The 22,870-nt window shown below is 43.1% G+C and overlaps 1 protein-coding gene across 5 annotated transcripts in view; it reads left to right on the top strand.

The window, feature by feature from the left end:
- PDCD1LG2 (programmed cell death 1 ligand 2) overlaps nt 1-22,870 on the top strand; it is a 100,522-nt gene that overhangs the window by 53,492 nt on the left and 24,160 nt on the right. For 4 of the 5 annotated variants that reach the window (XM_045468029.1, XM_045468025.1, XM_045468027.1 and 1 more), the window contains exon 7: nt 12,289-12,362. In XM_045468029.1, coding sequence (XP_045323985.1) covers nt 12,289-12,315 — 27 coding nt within the window. In that variant the 3' untranslated portion in view covers nt 12,316-12,362. Of the gene's footprint in view, nt 1-1,181; nt 4,329-12,288; nt 12,363-22,870 lie in introns of those variants that run through there. The other variant, XM_045468028.1, reaches the window with a different exon arrangement.

Genomic DNA, 22,870 nt, shown 5'->3' with positions numbered 1-22,870 from the left:
GCAAAGGCAGGAAGGGGGCGGTGGGGAGGTTGAGCGACCTGAAACTGGCAAGAGCAGGGGAGAGCTGAGCACCCCTAGGCCTAGAGGGGACGGGGGAAGGCATAGTTAAATTTTTTTAAATGTTTATTTATTTTTGTCAGAGAGAGAGAGAGAGACAGAGCTTGAGTAGGGGAGGAGCAGAGAGAGAGGGAGACACAGAATCCAAAGCAGGCTCCAGGCTCCTAGCTGTCAGCACAGAGCCTGACGTGGGGTTCGAACTCACAGACCGCGAGATCATGACCTGAGCTGAAGTCGGACGCTCAACCGACTGAGCCACCCAGGCACCCCAGGGGAAGGCATAGTTACCAGAATGCTGGTGAGAACAGCAATAGGAGAAGGCCACCTGCAAGGCTTTGCATGGCATCCACTGGGCTCCCCCGTGCAGTTGTGGTCAGTTGACAGATTGTTTGGGGGATGCTGGTCTTAGGTGGCCTCATTCATATGTCTTGGAGTTGCTGCTGGCAGTCGGTTGGGCCGTGTGTCTTCAGCAGGTTTGTCTGCGCTCTTTTCAACATGGAAGCGGGTCCAAAAAGAGCAAAGAGGAGGCAGACCCTACCATGCATGTGTTTTTCAGGTTTCCGTCCACATCTCATTGACCAAAGCAAATCAGAGCTAGGCCAGATGCGCCTGCAGCCTGTCTGGGAGGTTGCTGAAGTGCATCCCAACCTCACTATGCTACTCGTTACAGCCTTCTTTATCCCCTAGTCTGAGGGAAAGCATGGCATGCAAGCCGGGGGAAAAGAGAGCCCAGTGAGCAGTCCAAGGTCACCCTCCGGTGACCTGAGCAGGGTAGAGCAGGGTGGAGAATGCGTCTGCAGGAGCCAACAGACATATCTGGCTCAGTGGGGAGCTACAAAAGGCTTTGAACAGGGAGCCCCGCCAACTGTGCTCCAGTGTCACTGGGCCGACTGCAGGCCTGAGAACAGAGGGGAGAGGCCTCTTGCAACAGGTCTGGAGAGAGAGGCTGAAGACGTGGACGAGGACCATGGTGGAGGGGGGAAACACAAAGGTCTTGAACTCTGCTGTCTCCAGATAGATGAGCTCTTCCCCCACAGCCGTTTCTCACTCCAGTCTGTTTTTGAGAGGTTATCTCTTCTCTAATCAGCAAAGTGATTTTCCTATTTGTGGACTTGTCTCCCCAGATTTGAACCTGTGTTTTCAGGAGCTGGGGTGACCGGATGGGACGTCCTCGAGAATGTTCTGGACTCTGAACAAGAATCCTCTGGCCTGCAGAGCTCGTTGTTTGCACTTGTCCAATGCCTTTGTAGCTCCAGCACTGAAGAGGAGACCGCCAAGAGAGCGGGCAGGCCTGGCCATGCTGTGCTCAGAGCACGTCAGGCAGTCCGCCCTCCCCACATCCAGGCACTCACCCCTGCAGCCTGTGACCCTAAGCACGCACTACCGCACTTTAGAAAATGACCGCCCCGGACCCGAGACCCCAGTGAGTGCCCTGCAGCTCGTTCTTGCTGCCAGACTCAACACAAAGGGAGTTTCCCCCTAAGTGTCCAAAGTGATTTCCAGAAGCGGAGATGAATGGAAATTTTCAGTTATAGGAAAGGACGAATTGCCAATAGAGTTATTTTCTCCACTGTTTCCTCTGGGTATACTGGAAAAGCCTTTTGAGACCATTAGAGTTTACACACAGTCAAGCCATAATTGACAAGTTATGTGGCTTACTGGAATCTTGACATCTGAGTTGTTTAATTAACAGAAAGCATTTAAGTACACAGTGGGCGGCTACAAATCGTGGAGAAAAGCCGTTGAGTATTTTGTGAGGTCTGAATCACAAAGCATTTGTTTTAACCTGCCATGGCACCATGTTGGATGATTTTGTTTTAAACTACATCTTTAAAAAGTTCTGTTTTCTTAACCTCAGAAACCAATGGCATACATTAGAAAAATTTAACACGCTAGTATGCTGTACCTGCAAAGATTTCAGATGGGTATCCATAATGGTCAAAGTCCCAAACTAGGGCTCCTTTCCCGGCCCTCTCTGTGACTTTAAACTTAACCTTTCAGTGACTAGGTTCCATGTCTGTGACACAGTGACACTCACTAATCAAGGCCTTTGATGGTTGGCACTTTAGAAACGCCATGGAACCCCTTCCGTGAGTGTCCAGGGTAACTGCACGCAGCAACAGCAGGTTAACCATGTGAAATTTGGTCTGTGTACTAGGGCCATGGAGTTCAGGGCACCTGCTGATCTATGAACTATCCAAATGTGTACATTATCTAGAGCCGAGTCTTAGGTTAGCAGCTTATCTTTCTCAGTTTTGAATCATGAGGATTTGAGCACATGTTACATCTTCTCCTTAGACTCTAAGCTCCTGGAGGGCAAGGAGGGAGGAGGGGTTTGTCAGTCCTGCAGCCTGTTGCTTGGCATAGATGCCTCGTGCATGATGGGCTCTGAGACTCATCGTAATATTGAAGAAAATGGCGACTCGTGACATCCTTACTTTTTATGACATTAATAGGATTGGCTAAAAGTATGTAAAGGCAATCCTTGAAACAAAAGAGCCTAATGAACACTAAGTCTTTTAAAAAAAAAAAAAAAGTACCTTTTACAAAGGGAACAAAAATAGCATTCGGGAGAGTTTGAGGAACTGAGAAATGCCAAACAAGCAAAAACCACCTATGATCTCATTATCTCAGCACAAGTATTTTCATTTTTGCTGTTTGCATTTGGTCCTTGTCCAGACATGTATGCGATCTCAGCTAGAGTTGTAATTTTCCATCCTTTTTTCAAATTTGTCATTGTACCACAAGCTTACACCTATATTGTTGATTAGTCCTCCTAATGATCACTTTTAATGGGTGCTTGAGTCACAGATCACAATGAGATGTGATTAGGCACAAACTCTGTTCATCACCTGACCACTATAAGCCTCTCCTTTGACTAGTGGACCACAGGTGACATTTGGGGTTCCTAAGGGTTGGTGTCATTTCAGAGCAATGTTCAGGAATCCCTGAAAAGCCTGGGTATTTCCATTTCCCCCAGTGCACAGACACCTTCAGGAATGACTTCAAGTCCCCTTGGGGATAGCTTGGAAGAAGATCTACAGTACCCATGGCATTGTTGTGGGGTCCTTTCTAAGAATTTGGGGAAGAAGCTGTGATTCTCAGTTGTGAAAACTCAAGCCAGATTTCTATTCTATAGATCAAGCCATGCTTTGGTAGGCCGGACAACTACTTAATTCTTAGGGCCAGCCACTACTAAAGATTTCCTGTAAGTAAAAAAATCAGATTGCTCTTCTGGGATCTTATCATCTCATTGAAGTCAGGAAGCCCATATCCGTGGTAGCATTTCCTATCATCATCTTTGTCCTACAGAAAACAGCCGTCTGGTGGCACCCAAGGTTGTGGGGCTCCCTCACTAATGCATTTCTCAATGCTTTAGTGAAGGGAATATCCCTTGGGCCCTTTCAAGGGGAGGAAAGATGCACAGGTTACACATGACAAATTGCCCCATTATTCCTACCTCCTTAAGCCTTTGGGATCGTTTCTGCCCATTATTCCATAGAAATTCTATCAACTTGCATCATTGTTGTCCACAGGGGTCAGCCAACCAACTTAGTAAACACACCTCTCCCAGCTGCTCAAACTAATACATTTGTCTCTGCTTGCTTTTGCTGCATAACAAAACTTAGGGCTTATGGTTATCATTTATGTATTTATGATTCTGTAGATTAGCAACTTAGGCTGGGCTCGGCTGGGGCAACTCATTTCTGCTTTCCATGGCATCAGCTGGGCTCCCTTGTGCATTTGTGGTCAGTTGACAGATTATTTGGAGGATGCTGGTCTTAGGTGACCTCGTTCACATGACTTGGAGTTGGTGCTGGCTGTCGGTTGGGCCGTGTGTCTTCAGCAGATTTGTCTGTGCTCTTTCAACATGGAAGCGAGTCCAAAAGGAGCAAAGAGAGGGCAGACCCCAATGTGCAAGTGCTTTTTAGGTTTCCGTCTGTATCACACTTGCTAACGTCTCATTGGCCAAAAGCAAGTCAAATAGCTAAGCCAAAATCAATGTGGAAGGAATTACACGAGGGCCTGATACACAAAATGGCATGATTCCCTGGGGCTACTGCTGAAACAATCTACGGTAGCATTAAGTCCAAAAACCTGTGGAAAGTGTATTATATCAGGGCTACCTAAGTTTGGCCCCAACCCAATGTTGTATTGTGTTCTCCTTGATCTGATACCCTTAGAATCCATCTCTACCTATATTGGGTTTCTTCTAGCATGAATTTAACAAAACCTTGTGATTCTTTTGGAGTAAAGCCTTTTCCTCCAGAGCCAGACTCTGCCCTTCTCTCCCTGAATATGCTGGGATCTGACTCTAGATAAAAGCCTGAAGGCCATGGGCATTGGGAGCAGTGGGGTTTTAAAAGATTAGGGATCCCCATGCAAAGGCAACTGCCTCAGACGTGCTTACTACAGGTTTTCAAGCCAAGGAAGGCTGGTATTATCAAATAGGAAATGAGAGGCTTCGTCCACTATCAAGGGAAGCTCAGTGACACTGGGGGGGAGGGGGTGGTCCAGATTTTCAGCTTCATCCAAGCCCACCCAAAGGTTCCTGTTCCTCGTGTCAGAGTCGATTCCTCCTAAATGACCACCTCCACTCTCGCATATGAGACGTGGCCCATCTGAGAATGTTTCGTTTGGGTCTGATTTTCTAAACATGTCTGCCCTATAACTATAAGGAATAAGAGATATTTTTAGGGCAGCCTTAGAAGCCCTCTGATTCCTTAGAGATGATTTGAGCTGAAAGCTTGTTGTTTATTTCCATCCTGCAAGCACCATAGTGCAGTCGGAAGCAGCCAGCTCACCTTGCATTCCTCGGAATCATCTTTACCAGTGTTAGGCAGCAGTTAATGTGTCTCCAAAACCCTGCCTCCTGCTGGCACTCCAACCCAGCGAGAATAGAGGATAATTTAATGAATCATAACGCCACCGCATGCCATAGATTACCCGCTCCCACTTTCCATTGGCAAAGAGTTCAGCTCTGAGTTCAAAGCAAATAAATCTCAGAATCTTGTTTTTGAGAGCCTGTTCCCTAAGATGATTCCCAGTATCAGGTCCTCTATCAGCCAGGGTCCAGGCAGGAAAGTGCAGTGGGTTTAATATTGGGAATTGGTAATAAAGATATAGGAAGACAGAAATAGCACAAAGTAGGTACCAAAGAAACCCAAATCTTGGAACTGCCAACAGCGGCTAACTTTCTGCTTTCCGCCACCACAGAAGTGACAAATGCAGGAACTGGAAACAGGAAGGAATTCTTTGCCTCTGATATTCCGGTCCCCTGGGGTTTCCCGTCTCTTGGAACTTCACAGGAAGCCAGCTGGCAGGGGAAGCTGGTGACTGAGGTTTGCTGAATCCCTGCCCCAACCTGGCAGAACAGAATAGAGGAAGGTAGGCTTGGAACTGAGAAGAGGAGGTAAACAACCAACCAGTTCCTGAATCAAAACTTATCTGGATAAATGGAGATACATTCCCTGAGAGAGGAAAATACAGAGACGATGGATTCCAGTTAGATTGTAGCACAAGGAACTTTCTTGTGGCATTTGACCATGTAACAAGGGCCTATTATATATTTATTGATTAATTGGACAAGAAAGTAGCAATTGGGAACTGCTCTGGCCACGAGCACAGGACAAAAATCAATCTATTTTTAAATGCATTTCATAGAACTTGTATCAGTTGCATCACTTGGTTTGAACTGAGAGAAAACCTGAAGGGGTGCCTGGGTGGCTCAGTCGGTTAAGCGTCTGACTTCGGCTCAGGTCATGATCTCTCGGTCCGTGAGTTCGAGCCCCGCATCGGGCTCTGTGCTGACAGCTCGGAGCCTGGAGCCTGCTTCAGGTTCTGTGTCTCCCTCTTTCTGACCCTCCCCCGTTCATGCTCTGTCTCTCTCCGTCTCAAAAACAAATAAACGTTAAAAAAAAATTAAAAAAAAAAAAAGAAAACCTGAAGCAAATGGGCTTAAATTAAAAACAAAACAAAAAAAAGCCATAATGCATTGCCTTATACAACCAAGCAGCCAAAGGTGCAGGTGGGCACAGGGGTCTGATGATGCCGGAAGGATCCAGATTCTCTCCACCATCTCTTCCTCCGCTTCCTTTTTGCTGACTCCGTTGTCAAACACGACTCTGTATTCTCAACAGCAGGCTCTTCTTAGGGGAAATAACTCCAAGAACAAGTTTCCTGCTCAGTTCTGTTTGTCCTGTAAAAATAGAACTCCATGGTAAAAACAGAACAGCTCAAGAAGTAGAGAGGAAGCAACTCATGCCAAGTATTAGGAGTTGCACACATCAAGCAGAAATATAATTGGCCTGAATATATATATACATATATAATTTTTATTCAGGCTGCTGGTCAAATCAGGCAGCTTCCCAGTGTCTCCATTCCCCTTGCTCTAAAAGTCAGCAGATGAAATGCTCAACTTATAGGTAATTTAAAGTTTAAATCAAAACAAAACTTAAGGAGGCCTTTTCAGTCATAACATTGGCAAATGCTTTTTTTGTTTTTTGTTTTTTTGTTTTTTTTAGAGAGAGAGAGGGAAAGAGACAGAGTATTAAGCAGGCTCCTCACTGGGCCCCGATGCAGGGCTCAGTCTCACGCCCATGAAATCATGACCTGAGCTGAAATCAGGAGTCAGATCCTTAACCGCCTGAGCCACCCAGGTGCCCCAACAAATGCTTTCTAACCATAATACATATTGCTCCAAAATATGTTGTTAAATTGGTAGACTCATAAACTGTTAGTGGTCACGTATCAATATGATTTTTTTGGAGGGTGATTTGTCTATAGATTACAGGCCATACTGCATACCATTTATTCAAGTAAGTGTACTTTTATAAATCTATAAATCTGAAATAATCCAAAAGATAGAAAAAGCCAGAGACATGGAGACATTCACTGCCAATATAAATGTACAATTAAAAAAAAAAAAAAAAGCTTTGCCATAACATTGAATGAAAATCGCAAGGTACAGGGGCACCTGGGTGGCTCAGTCGGTTAAGCGTCTCCAGCTCAGGTCACAGCTCAGGTCACAATCGTGCAGTTCATGGGTTCGACCTGCATCTGGCTCTGCACTGACAGCAGAGAGCCTGCTTGAGATTCTGTCTCCCTCTCTCTCTGCCCCTGCCCCCTTGCTCTCTACCTCTCAAAATAAACAAACTTTAAAAAAAAAATTAAAAAGAAAATATCAAAGTACAAAACCCTATCCTCAGTTACTCAAGTTAAAAAAAGTGAACTCAAAAACTATGCTTGGATATGTAGCAAGAACCATGTCAAGGTTTATACTTTCACCCAAAAATACTATTCCAAGGATTTTTCTAAAGGAAATCCATAGACTGAAGCGAAACGTGTTTTTATATTGAAAAAAATGTATTAATTACAGTATTATCTACATGGCCCCAAAGTGGAAATAACCTGTCAAACAAAGTGGAAGTGAGTTCGTCATAGGAATTTTATTTGTTTTGCAGAATACTATCTATCATAAAATGACAGTTAAAAAGATTATATGGAAAAATAATTGTTATGATATAATTTTAAGTTGAAAAAATAATTTCAAAAAATGTATTAAGCACTTACCCAGCCTGAGCCCATCACTATGTCACTCAATTTACGTCTGTTATATCTTCATGCTTAACAATCTGATAGGTAAGAAGGGCGTTCTCCTCATGGTTCACATGAGAAAATTGAGACAAATTTCCTTAATAATTTTCCCAAGTTCACAGTCAGTAGAACCAGGACTCAAACCTAAGCTCACTAACATGACAGCCATTTCTCATTATCTAACATGCCAGATAAGCCCTGGACACTTAAGGATAATTAGTAAAGTAAAGAGAGAGAAAGAGAGAGAGAAACAAACTGCAACAATGATGTGGGTGGTCACAATAATGGTTTTCTTTCTATTGCAATGCCAAGTCCAAGTAGATAAATAAATAACAAATAAATAAGAAAAAAAATGTGAGAATAGGGTGCCTGGGGGACTCAATTGGGGAAGCGTCCAACTTCAGCTCAGGTCATGATCTCACGGGTCGTGGGTTCGAGCCCCATATCAAGCTCTGTGCTGACAGCTCGGAGCCTGGAGCCGGCTTCGGATTCTGTGTCTCCCTCTCTCTCTGCCCTTCCTTGCTCTCACTCTGTCTGTCTGTCTGTCTCTCTCTCTCTCAGAAAAATAAACATTAAAAACAAAATTTTAAAAAAAGTGCGAATAAAACAAAAGGCTGGAGAGAAGTATACCAAAATATTAATGGGGCTTTGTTGAAGTAGTGGACTTGTGTGTAATTTCCCTCTTTTCTCTATTTTATAAGATTCTTTGGTAACGCACAGCACTGTTGGAAAGCATTATTTTACATGTTCACTTTGCGAGCACATACACAAAAATTGGAAAAATAGAATATTAGCATTCATATTAATATATATACATATATTTGTATATATTCTGATACGGAAACCAGAGCTCTATAAAGCTTATTGATGACTGAAACACTTTAATATCCAGCAATAGCATAGCGGTGGTCCTTCTGACAGTGTAAGTGCTATTAGGAAATGAATGTCATTTCTTTCAGAAATTTTGGGTATTACTATGATTTCGCTTATATGTGGAATTCAAACAAAACAGAATAAATGAACAAACGGGACAAAACAGAAACAGACTCTTAGATGCAGAGAACAAACTGGTAACTGCCAGAGGGGAAGGGCAGGGAAAGCAAACTGAGTGAGGGGGAGTAAGGGGTATAAACTTCCAGTCATAAATAAGTCGCAGCATCACAGCATAGGGAATGTTGTCAATAATATTGTGATAATTTTGTGTGGTGGCAGATGGTTGCTGATCACGGTGATCAGTTTCATAACGTGCATAAATATCAAATCACGATGTTGTACACCTCAAACTAATGAATATTATGTATCAACCAGACAGTCTCTGCCAATGTGATGAGATTATGGTCAGTTTTTATTTTCTTTAGAGTCTTGAAAGATTTTAAAAAATACATTTAGGGGCACCCGGGTGGCTCCGTCGGTTGAGCGTCCGACTCTTGATTTCGGCTCAGGTCACAATCTTGCGGTTTGTGGGTTTGAGACCAGCCAGGCTCTGTGCTGATGGGATTCTGTCTCCCCTTCTCTGTCCCTCCCCTGCTTGCTCTCTAGCTCTCTCAAAATAAATAAAAATTTAAAATAAAAATTAAAAAAAAAACACCCAACAGGGGCGCCTGGGTGGCTCAGTCGGTTAAGCGTCCAACTTCGGCTCAGGTCACGATCTCACGGTCCATCAGTTCAAGCCCCGCGTAGGGCTCTGTGCTGACTGCTCAGAGCCTGGAGCCTGTTTCAGATTCTGTGTCTCCCTCTCTCTCTGACCCTCCCCCGTTCATGCTCTGTCTCTCTCTGTCTCAAAAATAAATAAACGTTAAAAAAAATTTAATAAAAAAAAATTTTTAAAAATTAAAAAAACACCCAACATCTTTAACCCGAAAAAAAAAATAAACTCAGTTTTTTAATTTAGATTTTAAAAAGATTTTTTAAAAATACTTGGAGGGGCGCCTGGGTGGTGCAGTCGGTTAAGCGTCCGACTTCAGCCAGGTCATGATCTTGCGGTCCGTGAGTTCGAGCCCCGCGTCAGGCTCTGGGCTGATGGCTCAGAGCCTGGAGCCTGTTTCCGATTCTGTGTCTCCCTCTCTCTCTGCCCCTCCCCCGTTCATGCTCTGTCTCTCTCTGTCCCAAAAATAAATAAACGTTGAAAAAAAAAAATACTTGGAAAGTTTAGAATTTCAGTGTCTAATTGCAAAATCCAAAGGCCCCACGAATGCCAAATATAATGGTATTTTTGGCAAAAGTTTTATATGCACAGCCCACGTCTTTTCCCTTATGTCATGTGCAAACTTTCACCTGTGTTTTAAAGAGACTCTAAACAGAAACTAAAAGGAAAGTTTACTAAGAGAAGGTGTGCAGGTCACCAGCATCCTGCCCTGCTTAATTAAGTGTCGAATCAGCCTTGCACACAGCACATGACTGGGCTGTGACCGTGCATGTGACACGAATGTGGCAGATGAGCCCCTCTCATCTCCTCCACATAGTCCTCTGGGGAGTTGACCTCAGAAACCACCCTCCTGAAGCAGGCAATTCAAGGGTGGGGAGCAACAGGGGTCTTTCCAAAACACAAAAATTTTTTGAGTGTTCTAAAAATGAAGATAAGGAAAGCACAGGGGGGACTAGATGCTGGAATGTAACATTTGGAAGCTGTTTGGGGAAATGCCAGCCGACAGACTCCATCTATAACCGCCGCCTCCCCGCCCGCCCCCGCCCCGCCCCGACAAGAGGCAAATGAAAAGTTCAAGCCCAGGTTGGCAGAGCTCCACTCTTCTGAGTGTTCACCAGTGGGACCGGGGAGCCACTGGATCACCCCAACAGCATCCCCTCCCTTTCAGAGCTGTTTGGGGTAAGGCAGCTGGTCTAGTCGCTGGGATCTATCGGATTCCAGGCTGGGGCTAAGACCCCCAGTCAGCACTGTGGGAGATGTGAGGGCTACAAAGTCTTTATTAGATACCCTGCCCTTTAAGGGATTTTTAGAGAGCTGGATAAATCCACACGGGAAACCACACATGGGGAAAGTTGTCGAAGAAGCAAGGCCACATACAGTTAAGTGTCTGACGAGAGGAAACAAACCATAAGACTCCAAGGAACTCAGGGTGGGTGGGGCCCCCCGCGGGAGGGAGAAGCAAAGGGAAGGACAAATGTCCTACTCCTCGAAGATTTTTAGTGATGGGTAGGGAGTAGGAAGAGCAGTAATGGGGGCAGGACTGATACTCAAAAACTTCACCAACCTACCCAGCAGGGGCACTGGCCAATCAGAACCGACACTGGTCCAAAGGCTGGAGAAGCTTCCTGGAAGCTCCTTGCTGAGCCAAGAGTTACCCGTTTGGTTGTTAAGTGGGGGCAAAGGGGGATTTCTGGAGGTCCTGGAGAAGCAGCAAGTCTCAGGAGATGGCCAGGATGGGGGGGGGGCACTCTGCCTGCTTGGGACAAGGACAGTTTTCTATCTAGTTCTGTCCAAGACAAAGTTGCAACCATACCAGCATCTGCTGGAAATCAGCCCTGAACGAGGGCAGAAAGTACAAGCACATTTAAAACTTGCTTTTGCATATGGTATTTCATTGGATCTGCCTCTCTGTCAGTCTGTCTACCTGTCTAACTAGCTATCTGTCCATCTGTTTCTCTGTCCATGTACTTATCTTTCTGTCTGTCTGTCTGTCCACGAGAGACCAAAGCCATAGGCAAAGGAACAGAGATGGGTATGAAGGTGGCCCTCATTCATCATTCATTCAGTTCTTTGGTCATTCTTCTCACAAACTCCATGCTCCTGGGTGTTGACAGTGGGGGACTGAGCTGAGGAGTCAGTCTGTCCAGAGTTGGAATGGTCACATGGGAATGGGGCCTTGCGCAACAAGCCCTGCAGGTCAGAAACTGCAAGTGGCAACAAGAAGAAACAAATGACACATAATCTGAGTATGGATCAGAGTCAGGTGTCAGGGAAAAAAGGACATCAGAAATTCAGTCACAGTGTTTTGCCAGGAACTGATGGCCATCAGGCATGGCAGACAGGTTTAAGAAGGAAACGGGGGCGCCTGCGTGGCTCGCTTGGCTGGGCACCTGACTCTAAATGTCAGCTCAGCTCATGATCTCAGGGTCATGAGACTGAACCCTGTCTGGCTCTGTGCTGAACAGGGAGCCTGCTTAAAGATGCTCTCTCTCTCCCTCTGCCCTGTCCCTGGCTCTCTCTCTCTCTGTCTTTCTCTCTCTCTTTCTCTCCCTCCCAAATAAATAAATAAATAAATAAGAAAAGAGGAAACCAATGAAGCCCAACCCACTGCACTCAACAGTAGTTACATCATCGTTTTCATTTCTGTGGCACGTTAAACTTTGCAGAGCATTGTCAAATGGCTAGCTGAGCGTTACTGACAACTAGTAAAGGAAATAGTGCCAACAGTCTCATTTTACTGATCAGGCAGATCACATTTAGAGAAGTAAAGTAACTTGCCCAATGTACCCATTTCTTTCTAAGTAGAGATACCAGTTTGGTAGCTCAAGGAGATGCTGTAAACACAGAATATCCTGATTTTTATCACAGCACATACAAAGAGCTGAATTTATATGTGTGTATACAATATGGTTGGGAGAAGAAGTCAGACTGACAAAGCATCTATTAAAAAATTGTCCTTTTTGTTTGTTTGTTTACTTCTCTTCTATCAGCAACTTGCATATGGACATAGAAGATGAACCTGTAATATCTGAAGACTAATAAAGCAGGGAGAATAGTCAGCTAGGTAAGTGAGAGTTTTCTAATTTAAAATCCCACATTGGATCTACTGGGTGGCTGAGTCGGTTAAGCATCTGACTTTGGCTCAGGACATGACCTCCCAGCTCATGAGTTCGAGCCCCGAGTTGGGCTCTGTGCTGACAGCTTGGAGCGTGGAGCCTGCTTCAGATTCTGTGTCTCCCCCTCTCGTTGCCCCTCCCCTGCTCTCATGCTGTCTCTCTCTCAAAAGTAAGCATTAAAAAAATTAATAAAAATTTAAAAATTAAATAATTTAAGATTGACAGAGTCAAGACCAAGGAGATAGAGTGTAAAGTGTTTGCTTCTAGGTATGTGAACACCAAAAACAGAAGAAGCCTGGTTTGTCAGTAGTGAATATGAAAAAGTTGTAGGGACTTAATATAAAATGATGAGTGACATCATACTCGTAAACTACAAATCTGTCATAACTACAAATGCAGGCCAAATTGAAATCTAGTTGCTAAAAAGCTAAGAGCTTTAGCACATGTGATAGTAGGATATTGTTAGGAACTGGGAACAGATAGTTTTGCTGTAACTTGTACATCTGAACCAGCCTGCATCTAGAGTATTTTGTCCTATTCTAGGCCCTACTTATTAACTGGGACATTGATAAATGGGAATAGACCTGGAGTGAGGAACCCAGCTCCATTGGTGGAATTTCCTTTAGGTCTCAAAGCACTTTTATACTTTAAGAAGCTCCTTAAGAGCTACTGATTGACTCAACCAGGTCAATATATACTAAGACCTGGGAGAAAGGGCCACTTTTAGGGAAGTCAGGTCCAGGACTATCCTTGGAAGATGCAGTCACAGGAAAACCAACGTAGATTAGGAATACCTAAAGGAGTTGGGTGTATTTCTCCCGGAGAAGAATTATTAAGGGAAGATGTGAAAGCCACGTTCAATGGGTACAAGTTCCACTGAAGTAGAGTTTGCCTCAGAACTGGCGAGAACTCAACAACAGCTAGAGCTACTCCTCAAAGGTTCATCTCCTGGTTCTTGGAAGTATTCACACATCCTGGGACTACCATTTTCCAGGATGCTCTACAAGGTATTCTTCCCTTGGGAGGTAAACTTATAAGGTCTCCTTCTTATCCGAAGACCCCATAACATTTCCAACTAGTCACTCAACTTCTTTTAGGTCAGAAGGCTGTGGAGCAGTGGTGGTAGGAAATGGATTTGAACTCTACCCCATCTACGATGCGTGTGGCTCTGGAGTGGAACTTTACTTAGGTTTCACAGCGATACCAGAGACAGGAATCTTTCATTCTGAGCATGACTCTCAAGATCTTATCCTCAAACGAACAAACTTTCCTCTGCCAACTGAAACAAGTCCTCAAGATATTCTAATAATAGATCATCAAAGAAGTCAGGTTTCCACACTTCACTGGTACGGTTCCCTGAGAACGATGTCAACTTGCCATATTCCTTTCTCAGTACTATTATCTTTTCCCTGAAACTGTTCTTAAACCCAAACATCCTGTCTTCAATGCTTTTTGTATCTAAGTAAACAGAGTGAGGCTAATCACACAGGATGAGAAACTAGGTAAAGGGTAGCAAAGATCTGCCTTTTACCTGGTGGCCAATGCCAGGATTAGAGAAGAGCCAATGTGAAATTCTGGGCTTGGTTTTAAGTCAATAACTAGGATTCATACCGCCTCAGAGAATTGGATCCAGGTAGGATCCGTCACTATAGGCAAAGTAAGTGGTTGCATCTGGGTGTATTAAGAGGGATACTGGGAGGACCCTACCTTTCCCCCTGTATGAACACCACCTGCATTTCTCCTCAACACTCACTTTGATAGTTTCCTTTAGGCCTCAAAGCACTTTTACGCTTTAAGAAGCTCCTTAGGAGCTACTGATTGACTCAACCAGGTCAATATATACTAAGACTTGGGCGAAAGGGCCGTTTTTAGGGAAGTCGGGTACAAGGCTATCCTTGGAAGATGCAGTCACGGGAAAACCACACGTTTTCATTTATTTTACCACCAGTTTAGTAGCACTATACTAGGCACTGGGGATACAGAGATCGTAAAACAACTTCTCTGTCCACAAGGGGCTTATAGATCAAAGGAGCGCTCGCTCTAACCTTTGACATAGTTATATTCTGTGTAAAAAGAACAGATGTCACAAGATGACTGAAATGGGAAAAGCAGCTGGGGTATGTGTGGTTGGACAACCCACGGCAGGACCTTTACCCGGGTGATGATGCCAACCCTTTAGTGACTGGAGGAGTGGCTAGAAACCACTAATTTGGTCAATGGAAAGCACTACACCCAAGGAGGAAGACAGTGATCCTGGAAGGACTGGAGAGATGTCAAACAGAATCTCTCAGTCAAGTGGTGGGGCCATGAATTTTTCTGTAGTTTTTTTTGTTGTTGTTTTCAGGCAATCATTTCCATAAGTATGGAGTCCCCCTGGGCAATACTGGTAGGGCTGAAGAGCTAGAATTCCTCAGTGACTTTCTTTTGGAGCCTCAGCCAGAGGCTCCAGATGAGAGCAGCAGCATTCAGTAAAAGCAGACTTTTACCCCAAAACACTGGAGGATAATTAAACACTGTCCATCAGTAACAATGGCTTCCTTCTGCAGAGATAACACAACCATGAGGGATGCATAGCAGAATATCATGGGGAAAGGGGGAAATAGGGGGTAATTTCATATAATTTCCCAGTTGAGTTTATATGACCTTTTCCAACCTGACTTGAGACCTATTGATGCAGGCTTCAGCTGAAGCCAGCTCTGCCACTGACCAGCTAGGTAACCATGGACAGGTCACTCGTTCTCTGACCCTCGGTCTCCTCACATGTGAAATCAGCAGTCTTACCCAGCAGCATTATTGAGAGGATTAAGGATAACATAGCAATGTACCCACCCCAGTTAGTATGTAGCCAAATAGCCAAAGCTTAATGGATGATTAGCCACTAGTAGAATAATTTGTCTTAAAAACTGTATTGTGGGGCAACAGAGTCAGCTTAGCCACCCTTCACGCAGAAGTGAAAATCCTGGGATTTTCAGGAAATAATGCTCTTAACAGAAAGTGCCCTGTGTCATGAGGTACCCCAGCTTAAACTGGGGGCAAATATTTCATGAAATCTTAATTGCTACAAATAGGACATTGGGATGCGGAGGTGGAGAGAAGTTGCTATTTCCAAGTCACCAGATTTCTTTTTCTAGAAAGAAACTTTAAAATTTACCTTTCAGATTGATGATTCCATGAGGGGAAAAAAAACCCTTAATAATTAGTTTTAATCACATAAATATTCAACCAAGATCCTAACTGGAATGGGGAAGGTTGAGACCATATGTTCTTTCATTCATTCATTCATTCACTCATTTAACAAATATTTATCCGTCACCTGCTGCATCCACAGAAGGCATTGAACATAAACACACTGATTATGTGAAAACGTTGTCTTTGCTATGAGTACAACTGTGACCCCTGGATTTTCTGGGGGTCTGGGAAGCAAGACTTCGTTAACGGCAGTAAGATGGGGACTGAGGGGGAAAACATTTCCTATGAGGCAAGGGTACAAGTTTTGGAGGGCCCAGTTTAGTATTTTACTTTTCTGCATTATTATTTCTCTCTATTATTCTCACATCTCCTTCAGTAAAATTATGTTATGTGTTACAGTCTGTTCTCTGTTGTGGGGAATTACAAGATGCACCACCATTGGGGCCCCAGATAGTTGGCCGAAGTAAGCGTTCCTTGGGAATTACCAGAAATCCTTGAGGAGGAGAAACCAGAGACCAGCTTTTTGCAGTCACAGGAGAGGATAAAGCTCAGAGTGATTTGGGCATTAATTAGAAGTGTGACCCTTTAAAGGCTGATTATCTCCATGGCACACTTGTCCTTGTGGGTGTCTTGAATGATTACTGGGCACACTTCCATGATACCAGGCCACTGGGCACATTTCCAGATCTCAAGCCAGAACAACTCACTCTCCACTGACTCAAATAATATTAAAATATTATTTTGTTGATATTAATATTATTTTATTCATATTAATATTATTAAGTGCAAGTTATTGGGGCGCCTTGGTGGTTCAGTCATTAGGCATCTGACTTCAGCTCAGGTCATGACCTCACAGTTCGTGAGCTTGAGCCCCACATCGGTCTCTGTGCTGACAGCTCAGAGCCTGGAGCCTGCTTTGGATTCTGTGTCTCCCTCTCTCTCTCTCTACCCTCCCCTGCTCGTGCTCTGTCTCTCTCTCCCTCTCTCTCTCAAAAATAAGTAAACATTAAAAAAAAATTTTAAATGCAAATTATTTCACATGCTGGGATACAAGTGTCCTGAGCTAGCTGACCTGAATGGACTGGAGATTGTCAACCCAAGCCTATTTCCTTCCGTCCCTCTCTTTCCCTTCCATACCTACTATCCATGCGTCTCTTCCATCCATGCTTCTCTTGGGACCTGGTGCCCGAGTGAAAGTAAAGAAGTGGACACAGAAGGAAGTCTGTTGTGCTAACCACTGTGTGGGCTGTTCTGCATAAATTATCTCATTTAATCCCTTAGGGCAATTTGGCGCGATAGGTAGGATTATCCTCATTTTTCTGATGAGAAACAAAAGCTGAAAATCCTATGTCCCAAGTAACATAACTGGTAAGTAGGGAAGAGCCCGGGGCCCAAGTGCATGTTTAGCTACCTCCAAATTTTTTTTTACACAAACCACAAAGGAAAATGTATTTTAGAGCGAGTCTAAGCCAAACACAATGAAGAAGTAAAATGTCCTGGGAGAAATGCTTACCACTTCCAAGCGCATATACGTGGTTATCGCTCAGAGACACTCACTTCCGGTTGTAACAGAATCTGAGCTCCGGGGACTCAGGTTCAAGACACTTCCCCTTACTCAGACAACGGTCACAAAGGAAAAAAAAAAGTGGCAAACGGCAGTTTCAGGCAGATCACCAGCAAAATGGGCTAGAGGAGTGAAGGGACCGCATCTGTCTGTCCCAGGCACTCAAGCAGGTGCCTGGAAGGTTGATACAAATCCCTTGTTTCAAACACAGGTTGTTCTACACGTGTAGCCCGAACAGTTGAGGCTGAAAACCTATCCTACACGCCAAGCAAAACCACGTTTGTGTGTAAACGTCCCACAGTTTGATCATTCACAGCCCTCCCTCTCGGAACGCACTGGCCACGCGGCCTTTGCAGGCCCGTAACCATCTGCGGACGCGCACAAACGCACGGACCCCACTCTGAGAAGCACCCCATATCGCCTCACGTTCATTTACAACAGCCTTACCCTGGTTGCTTCTGAGCTGCCTATTAATTGCAGGTTATATTTTCCTCTTTCGCTTTTTGCCTTTTTTCTTCCTTTTTTTTTTCTTTTTCTGTTTTAACTCAAGCAACCCAGGGTCTGCTTAAAGCAATCTTCAGTTACTACAGACGTTCTGAAGGAAAGAAGAGAGGTGAAGAGAGCTAGATGATATTTTCTTTCCAGTGATTGGTATAGAACTGAGCACGGCCGTTAATTTCCATCTCGAAGACGAAATTTGCGTGTGGAGGCTGGAGGCTAGGACCCTGATATTTGCATGTCTCTCCCCCTGCCTTCCCCTTTTCCTAGCCTGCACCCGCAGCGTTAGAGGAACCATATAACCAGTGGGAAGGAGGTAGACAGAGCAGAGTACCAGCGCATGGTAAGCGTCCAAAGTGGCCTTTCTGCAGTCCTATCGTACAATTAGATTTAAAAGTCAAAGCAGATACCCCATACCACCCAGTATACCTCTCCTTTGCCATCTCTGTTTTGTGGTCACACGCTTTTCTACCACAGGGTGATGATACCATGACGACCCTCAAGGGGTTTCTATGCTGACTTCCCAGAAACAGGTTGGGGGGAAAGCATCACTGCTCTTTTGCTTCCCCTCCCCAAAGGTCCCTTCTGTGTGCCTCAGACTTGCTGTTCAACCCGTCCTTCTTTTGAGGGAAATTCGTTCATTGTTCCTCGTTCACCCCATTCTGACTTCAGTGGCTAAAACACACAAAACCCAGAGCTAATCCCTCAGTCAAGTACAGAAATAGTCTGCTGCAGATGCCGAAACTCCATTTCTACCTGGATTTTTCCCCCCTCAGGATTCTTTTTGGAGAAAAAGAATTAGAGAAGCCCATACACAGAGGGTGGAGCATAGAACAGAAACCTCAGAGCCTGCCAGCTTCCATTGTTCCTACTGTCGCCACGAGCCACCTGGGGCTGGAGGGAGAGTCTAGCATAGGAAAGACAGCAGCTTGTAGAAGGATCTCTTGGGGGATCTGGAAGTGTGTAGAAAGCTCTGTAGTTACTAGGAATATGAAGATATCAGTCCCCGGCAAACAGTAGGTGCTTAATATCTATGGTCAATAATTGAACGGTTGCATGAATGAATGGGCAAAGGGAAAAAAAGAAGACATGAGGGAGGCTGGGTAGAGATAACCCTCGCCTTACTTTCTTCCTAGCATCTATTTATTTATTTGTATTTATTTTTAATTTTTTTAATGTTTATTTATTTTTGAGAGAGGCAGAGACAGAATGCGAGTGGGTTAGGGGCAGAGAGAGAGGGAGACACAGAATCCGAAGCAGGCTCCAGGCTCCGAGCTGTCAGCACAGAGCCCGACGCGGGGCCTGAACTCACGAGGTGTGAGTCGGATGCTCAACCGACTGAGCCACCCAGGCACCCCTCTAGGATCTTTTTAGAGTTATTTCCATTTTTTCCAGCTGATCCAGGATGGTGCAGACACCATCTCCAGGCTGAAGGCTTCTGGGTCGGTTCATCTCTCCAGCCTCAGTGCTGGCTAGACTTAGGCACACATTTCTGCACTTCCCAGGCAAAGGCTCAAGATAAAGCAAGCCTCATTGGCAAGATGAAAAAGGAAAAGGCGAGGGGAGAAGTCTGCATTCTCTTCCTTCTGTTTCAGTTTGCTGGTGCTCATGCGCAAATTAAATTCATGTCCCTGTTTTCCATAATGATGAATCATACTTAATATCACTGAGGCACCCTGATGGTGAAATCTGACGATGGTAGATTTGTGACAGTGTCAAGGGAAACTCCACATTTCATAATATCTAGAGAATATGCCTTCAAAGCAAACCCTTACTCTTGTCACTCTTCCTAAAACCAGAGCTACTCAGACTTTAATGTGCACATGCACCACTGGGGGGGGGGGGGCTTTTTTATATCATTAGTGAAGCATACTTGACATACAATATTATATTACTTTCAGGGGTACCACACGGTGGTTTGACATTTGTATATGTTGCAAATGATCTCCTTCCTTAGCGCAGTTACCATCTGTCACCATCCAAAGTTGATACAGTGTTATTAACTCTATGCCCCAGGCTATACATTATATCCCCAAGACTTACAAATTTTATAACTGGAAGTTTGTACTGTTTGATCCATTTCACCCATTTTGTCCCACCAAAACCCCCCTCCATCCGACACCATGCAACCTGTTCTCTGTGTCTGTGAGTCTGAGTTTGATTTGGTTTTGCTTATTTTGTTTTCAAAATTACATATAAAAGTGAAATCATGTGGTATTTGTCTTTCTATGTCTGACTTATGACTACATCTCTCCATGTTGTCCCAAATGACAAGATTTCATTCTTTTTATGGCTGAGTAATATTCGTGGGGGGGGGGGGGTGTACATATGCACCTTCTTTATCCATTCATCTATCTACGGACCCTTACATTGTTTCCGTATCTTGGCCATTGTAAATAATGCTGCAATGAACATAAGGGGGCACATATCTTTTTGAATTAGTGTTTCTGCTTTCTTCAGATAGATACCCAGAAGTGGAATTGCTGGGTCATATGGTAGTTCTATTTTTAATTTTTTTGAGGAAATTCAATATTGCTTTCCATAGGGGCTGCACCGATTTACCCACCAACAGTGTAGGAGGGTTCCTTTTTCTCCACATCCTCACCAACCCTTGTTATTTCTTGTATTTTTTATTTTAGCCATTCTGATAGATGTAAAATGATATTTTGATTTGCATTTCCCTGATGTTGAGCATCTTTTCATGTGCCTGCTGGCCATCTGTATGTCTGCTTTGGAAAAATGCCTATTCAGATGCTCTGCCTTTTTTTTTTTTATCAGGTTGTGTGGGTTTTTGCTATTGATTTGTATGAGTTCTTAATATACTTTAGATATCAAACTCTTATTGGATATACGTTGACCAAATATTTTCTCTCATTCAGTAGGTTGACTTTTTGTTTTATTGATGGTTTCCCTCAACGTACAGGAGCTTTTTAGTTTGATGCAGTTACATTTGTTTATTTTTGCTTTTTTTGTCTTCCCGTTGGAGTCAGATCCAAAAAAAAAAAAAAAAAAAATCAGTAAGGTCAATGTCATGGAGCTTACAGCCTAAGTTTTCCAGTTTCATTCTTTGAATGTAGCTGTTTGGTTTCCCCAACACTATTTATTGAAGACACTCTACTTTTCCTAGTGTATATTCTTGCCTCCTTTGTCATAAATTAATTGCCATATATGCATGGGCTTACTTCTGGGTTCTCTATTCTGTTCCATTGATCTATGTGTCTGTTCTCATGCCAGTAACACGTTGTGTTGATTATTGTAGCTTTGTAGTATAGTTTGAAATCCAGGAGTGTGATACCTCTGACTGTGTTGTTCTTTCTCAATATTGATTTGGCTATTCAGGGTTTTTTTTGTGGTTCCACACATATTTTGGAATCATTCCTTCTAGTTCTGGGAAAAATGATATCAGAATTTTGATAGGGATTGCATTCAATCTGTCGGTTGCTTTGGGTAGTATGGACGTTTTCACAGTATTAATTCTTCCAGTCTGTGACCATGGAATATCTTTCCGTTAGTGTCTTCCTCAACTTCGCTCATGACCGTCTTCTAGTTTTCAGTGTACAAGCCTTTCACGTCCTTGGTTAAATTGAGTCCTAGATATTTTAATCTTTTTGACGCAATTTTGAGATTGTTTTCTTGATTTCTCTTTTATTTTGTTATTAGTGTATAGAAACACAATAATTTTTATTATTAATTTTGTATTCTGCAACTTTACTGAACTCGTCTTACTAGTTCTGACATTTTTGTTGTTGTTGTTAGAGTCTCTAGACTTTTCTATATATAGTATCATGTCGTCTGCAAATAGTGACAGTTTTACTTCTTCCTTTCCAATTTGGATGCCTTTTATTTCTTTTTGTTGCCTAACTGATGTATCTAGGACTTCCAATACTATGCTGAATAAAAGTGAGGATGGCAGGCATCCTTGTCTTGTTCCTGATCTTAGAGGAAAAGCTTTCAGCTTTTCACTATTGAGTATGATGCTACCTGTGGGTTTGTCATATAAAGCCTTTATTATGTTGAGCTACCAACAAAAAACATTTGTTGAATGTTTTTAATCCTAAGTGGATGTTGAATTTTGCCAAGTACACTTTCTGCATCTACTAAGATTACCATAGGATTTTTATATTTGATTTTGTTAATGTGGTGTATCATGTCCATTGGTTTGCAAATGCTGAAACATCCTTGCATCCCTGGAGTAAATCCCATGTGATCATGGTGTAGAATCCTTTTAATGTATTGTTGAATTCTGTTTGCTTGTATTTTGTTGAGGATTTTGCACCTATGTTCATCAGCTGTCTTGTAATTTTCTTTCTTTTTTATTTTTTGTGGTGTCCTTGTCTGTTTTTGATGTCAGGGCAATGCTGGCCTCATAAAATGAGTTTAAGAGCATTCCCTCCTCTGCAGTTTTTTGGATGATTTTGAGAAGGGTAGGTATTAAATGTTCTTTGAATATTTGGTAGAAGTCACCAGTGAAGCTGTCTTGTCCTGGACTTTTGTGTGATCACTGATTCAATCTCCTTTCTAGTAATCAGTCTCTTCAAATTTTCTACTTCTTCCTAATTCAGTCTTGAAAGATTGTATGTTTCTAGGAATTTCTCCCCTCTAGGCTGTCCAATGTGTTAATGTATAATTGTTCATAGAAATCTATTGTAATCCTTTGTATTTCTGTGGTATCAGTTGTAACTCCTTTTTCATTTCTGATTTTACTTGAGCCCTCTCTCTCTCTTCTCTTGGTTAGTCTAGCTAAAGACTTTTGTCAAGTTTATCTTTTCAAACCACCAGCTCTTAATTTGCTGATCTTTTTTCTATTATCTTTTTAGTCTCTCTTGCATTGACTTCCACTCTGATCTTTACTATTCCCTTCCTTCTACTAACTTTGTATTTCATTTGTTCTTCTTTTTCTAGTTCCTTTAAGTATAAAGTTAGATTGTTTGTTTGAGATTTTTCTTGTTTCTTGCGATAAGCCTGTATTGCAGTGAACTTCCCTCTTGGAAACTCTTTTGCTGTATCCCATAGATTTTAGTATGTCATTTTTCTGTTTTCATTTATCTCTGGGTATTTTTTAATTTCTCCTTTGATTTCTTTGATTTCTCCAATGCTTGTTCATTAGTATGTTGTTTAATCTCCCTGTATTTGTGACTTTTCCATTTTTCTTCTTGTAATTGATTTCTAGTTTCAAATCATTGTGGCCAGAAAAGATGCTTGATA

This window comes from Leopardus geoffroyi, chromosome D4 (genome assembly GCF_018350155.1).
Source record: "Leopardus geoffroyi isolate Oge1 chromosome D4, O.geoffroyi_Oge1_pat1.0, whole genome shotgun sequence".
NCBI classification, from domain to species: domain Eukaryota; kingdom Metazoa; phylum Chordata; class Mammalia; order Carnivora; family Felidae; genus Leopardus; species Leopardus geoffroyi.
The sequence above is the reverse complement of the archived record's forward strand: the minus strand, read 5'-3'. Positions and strand labels throughout refer to the sequence as shown.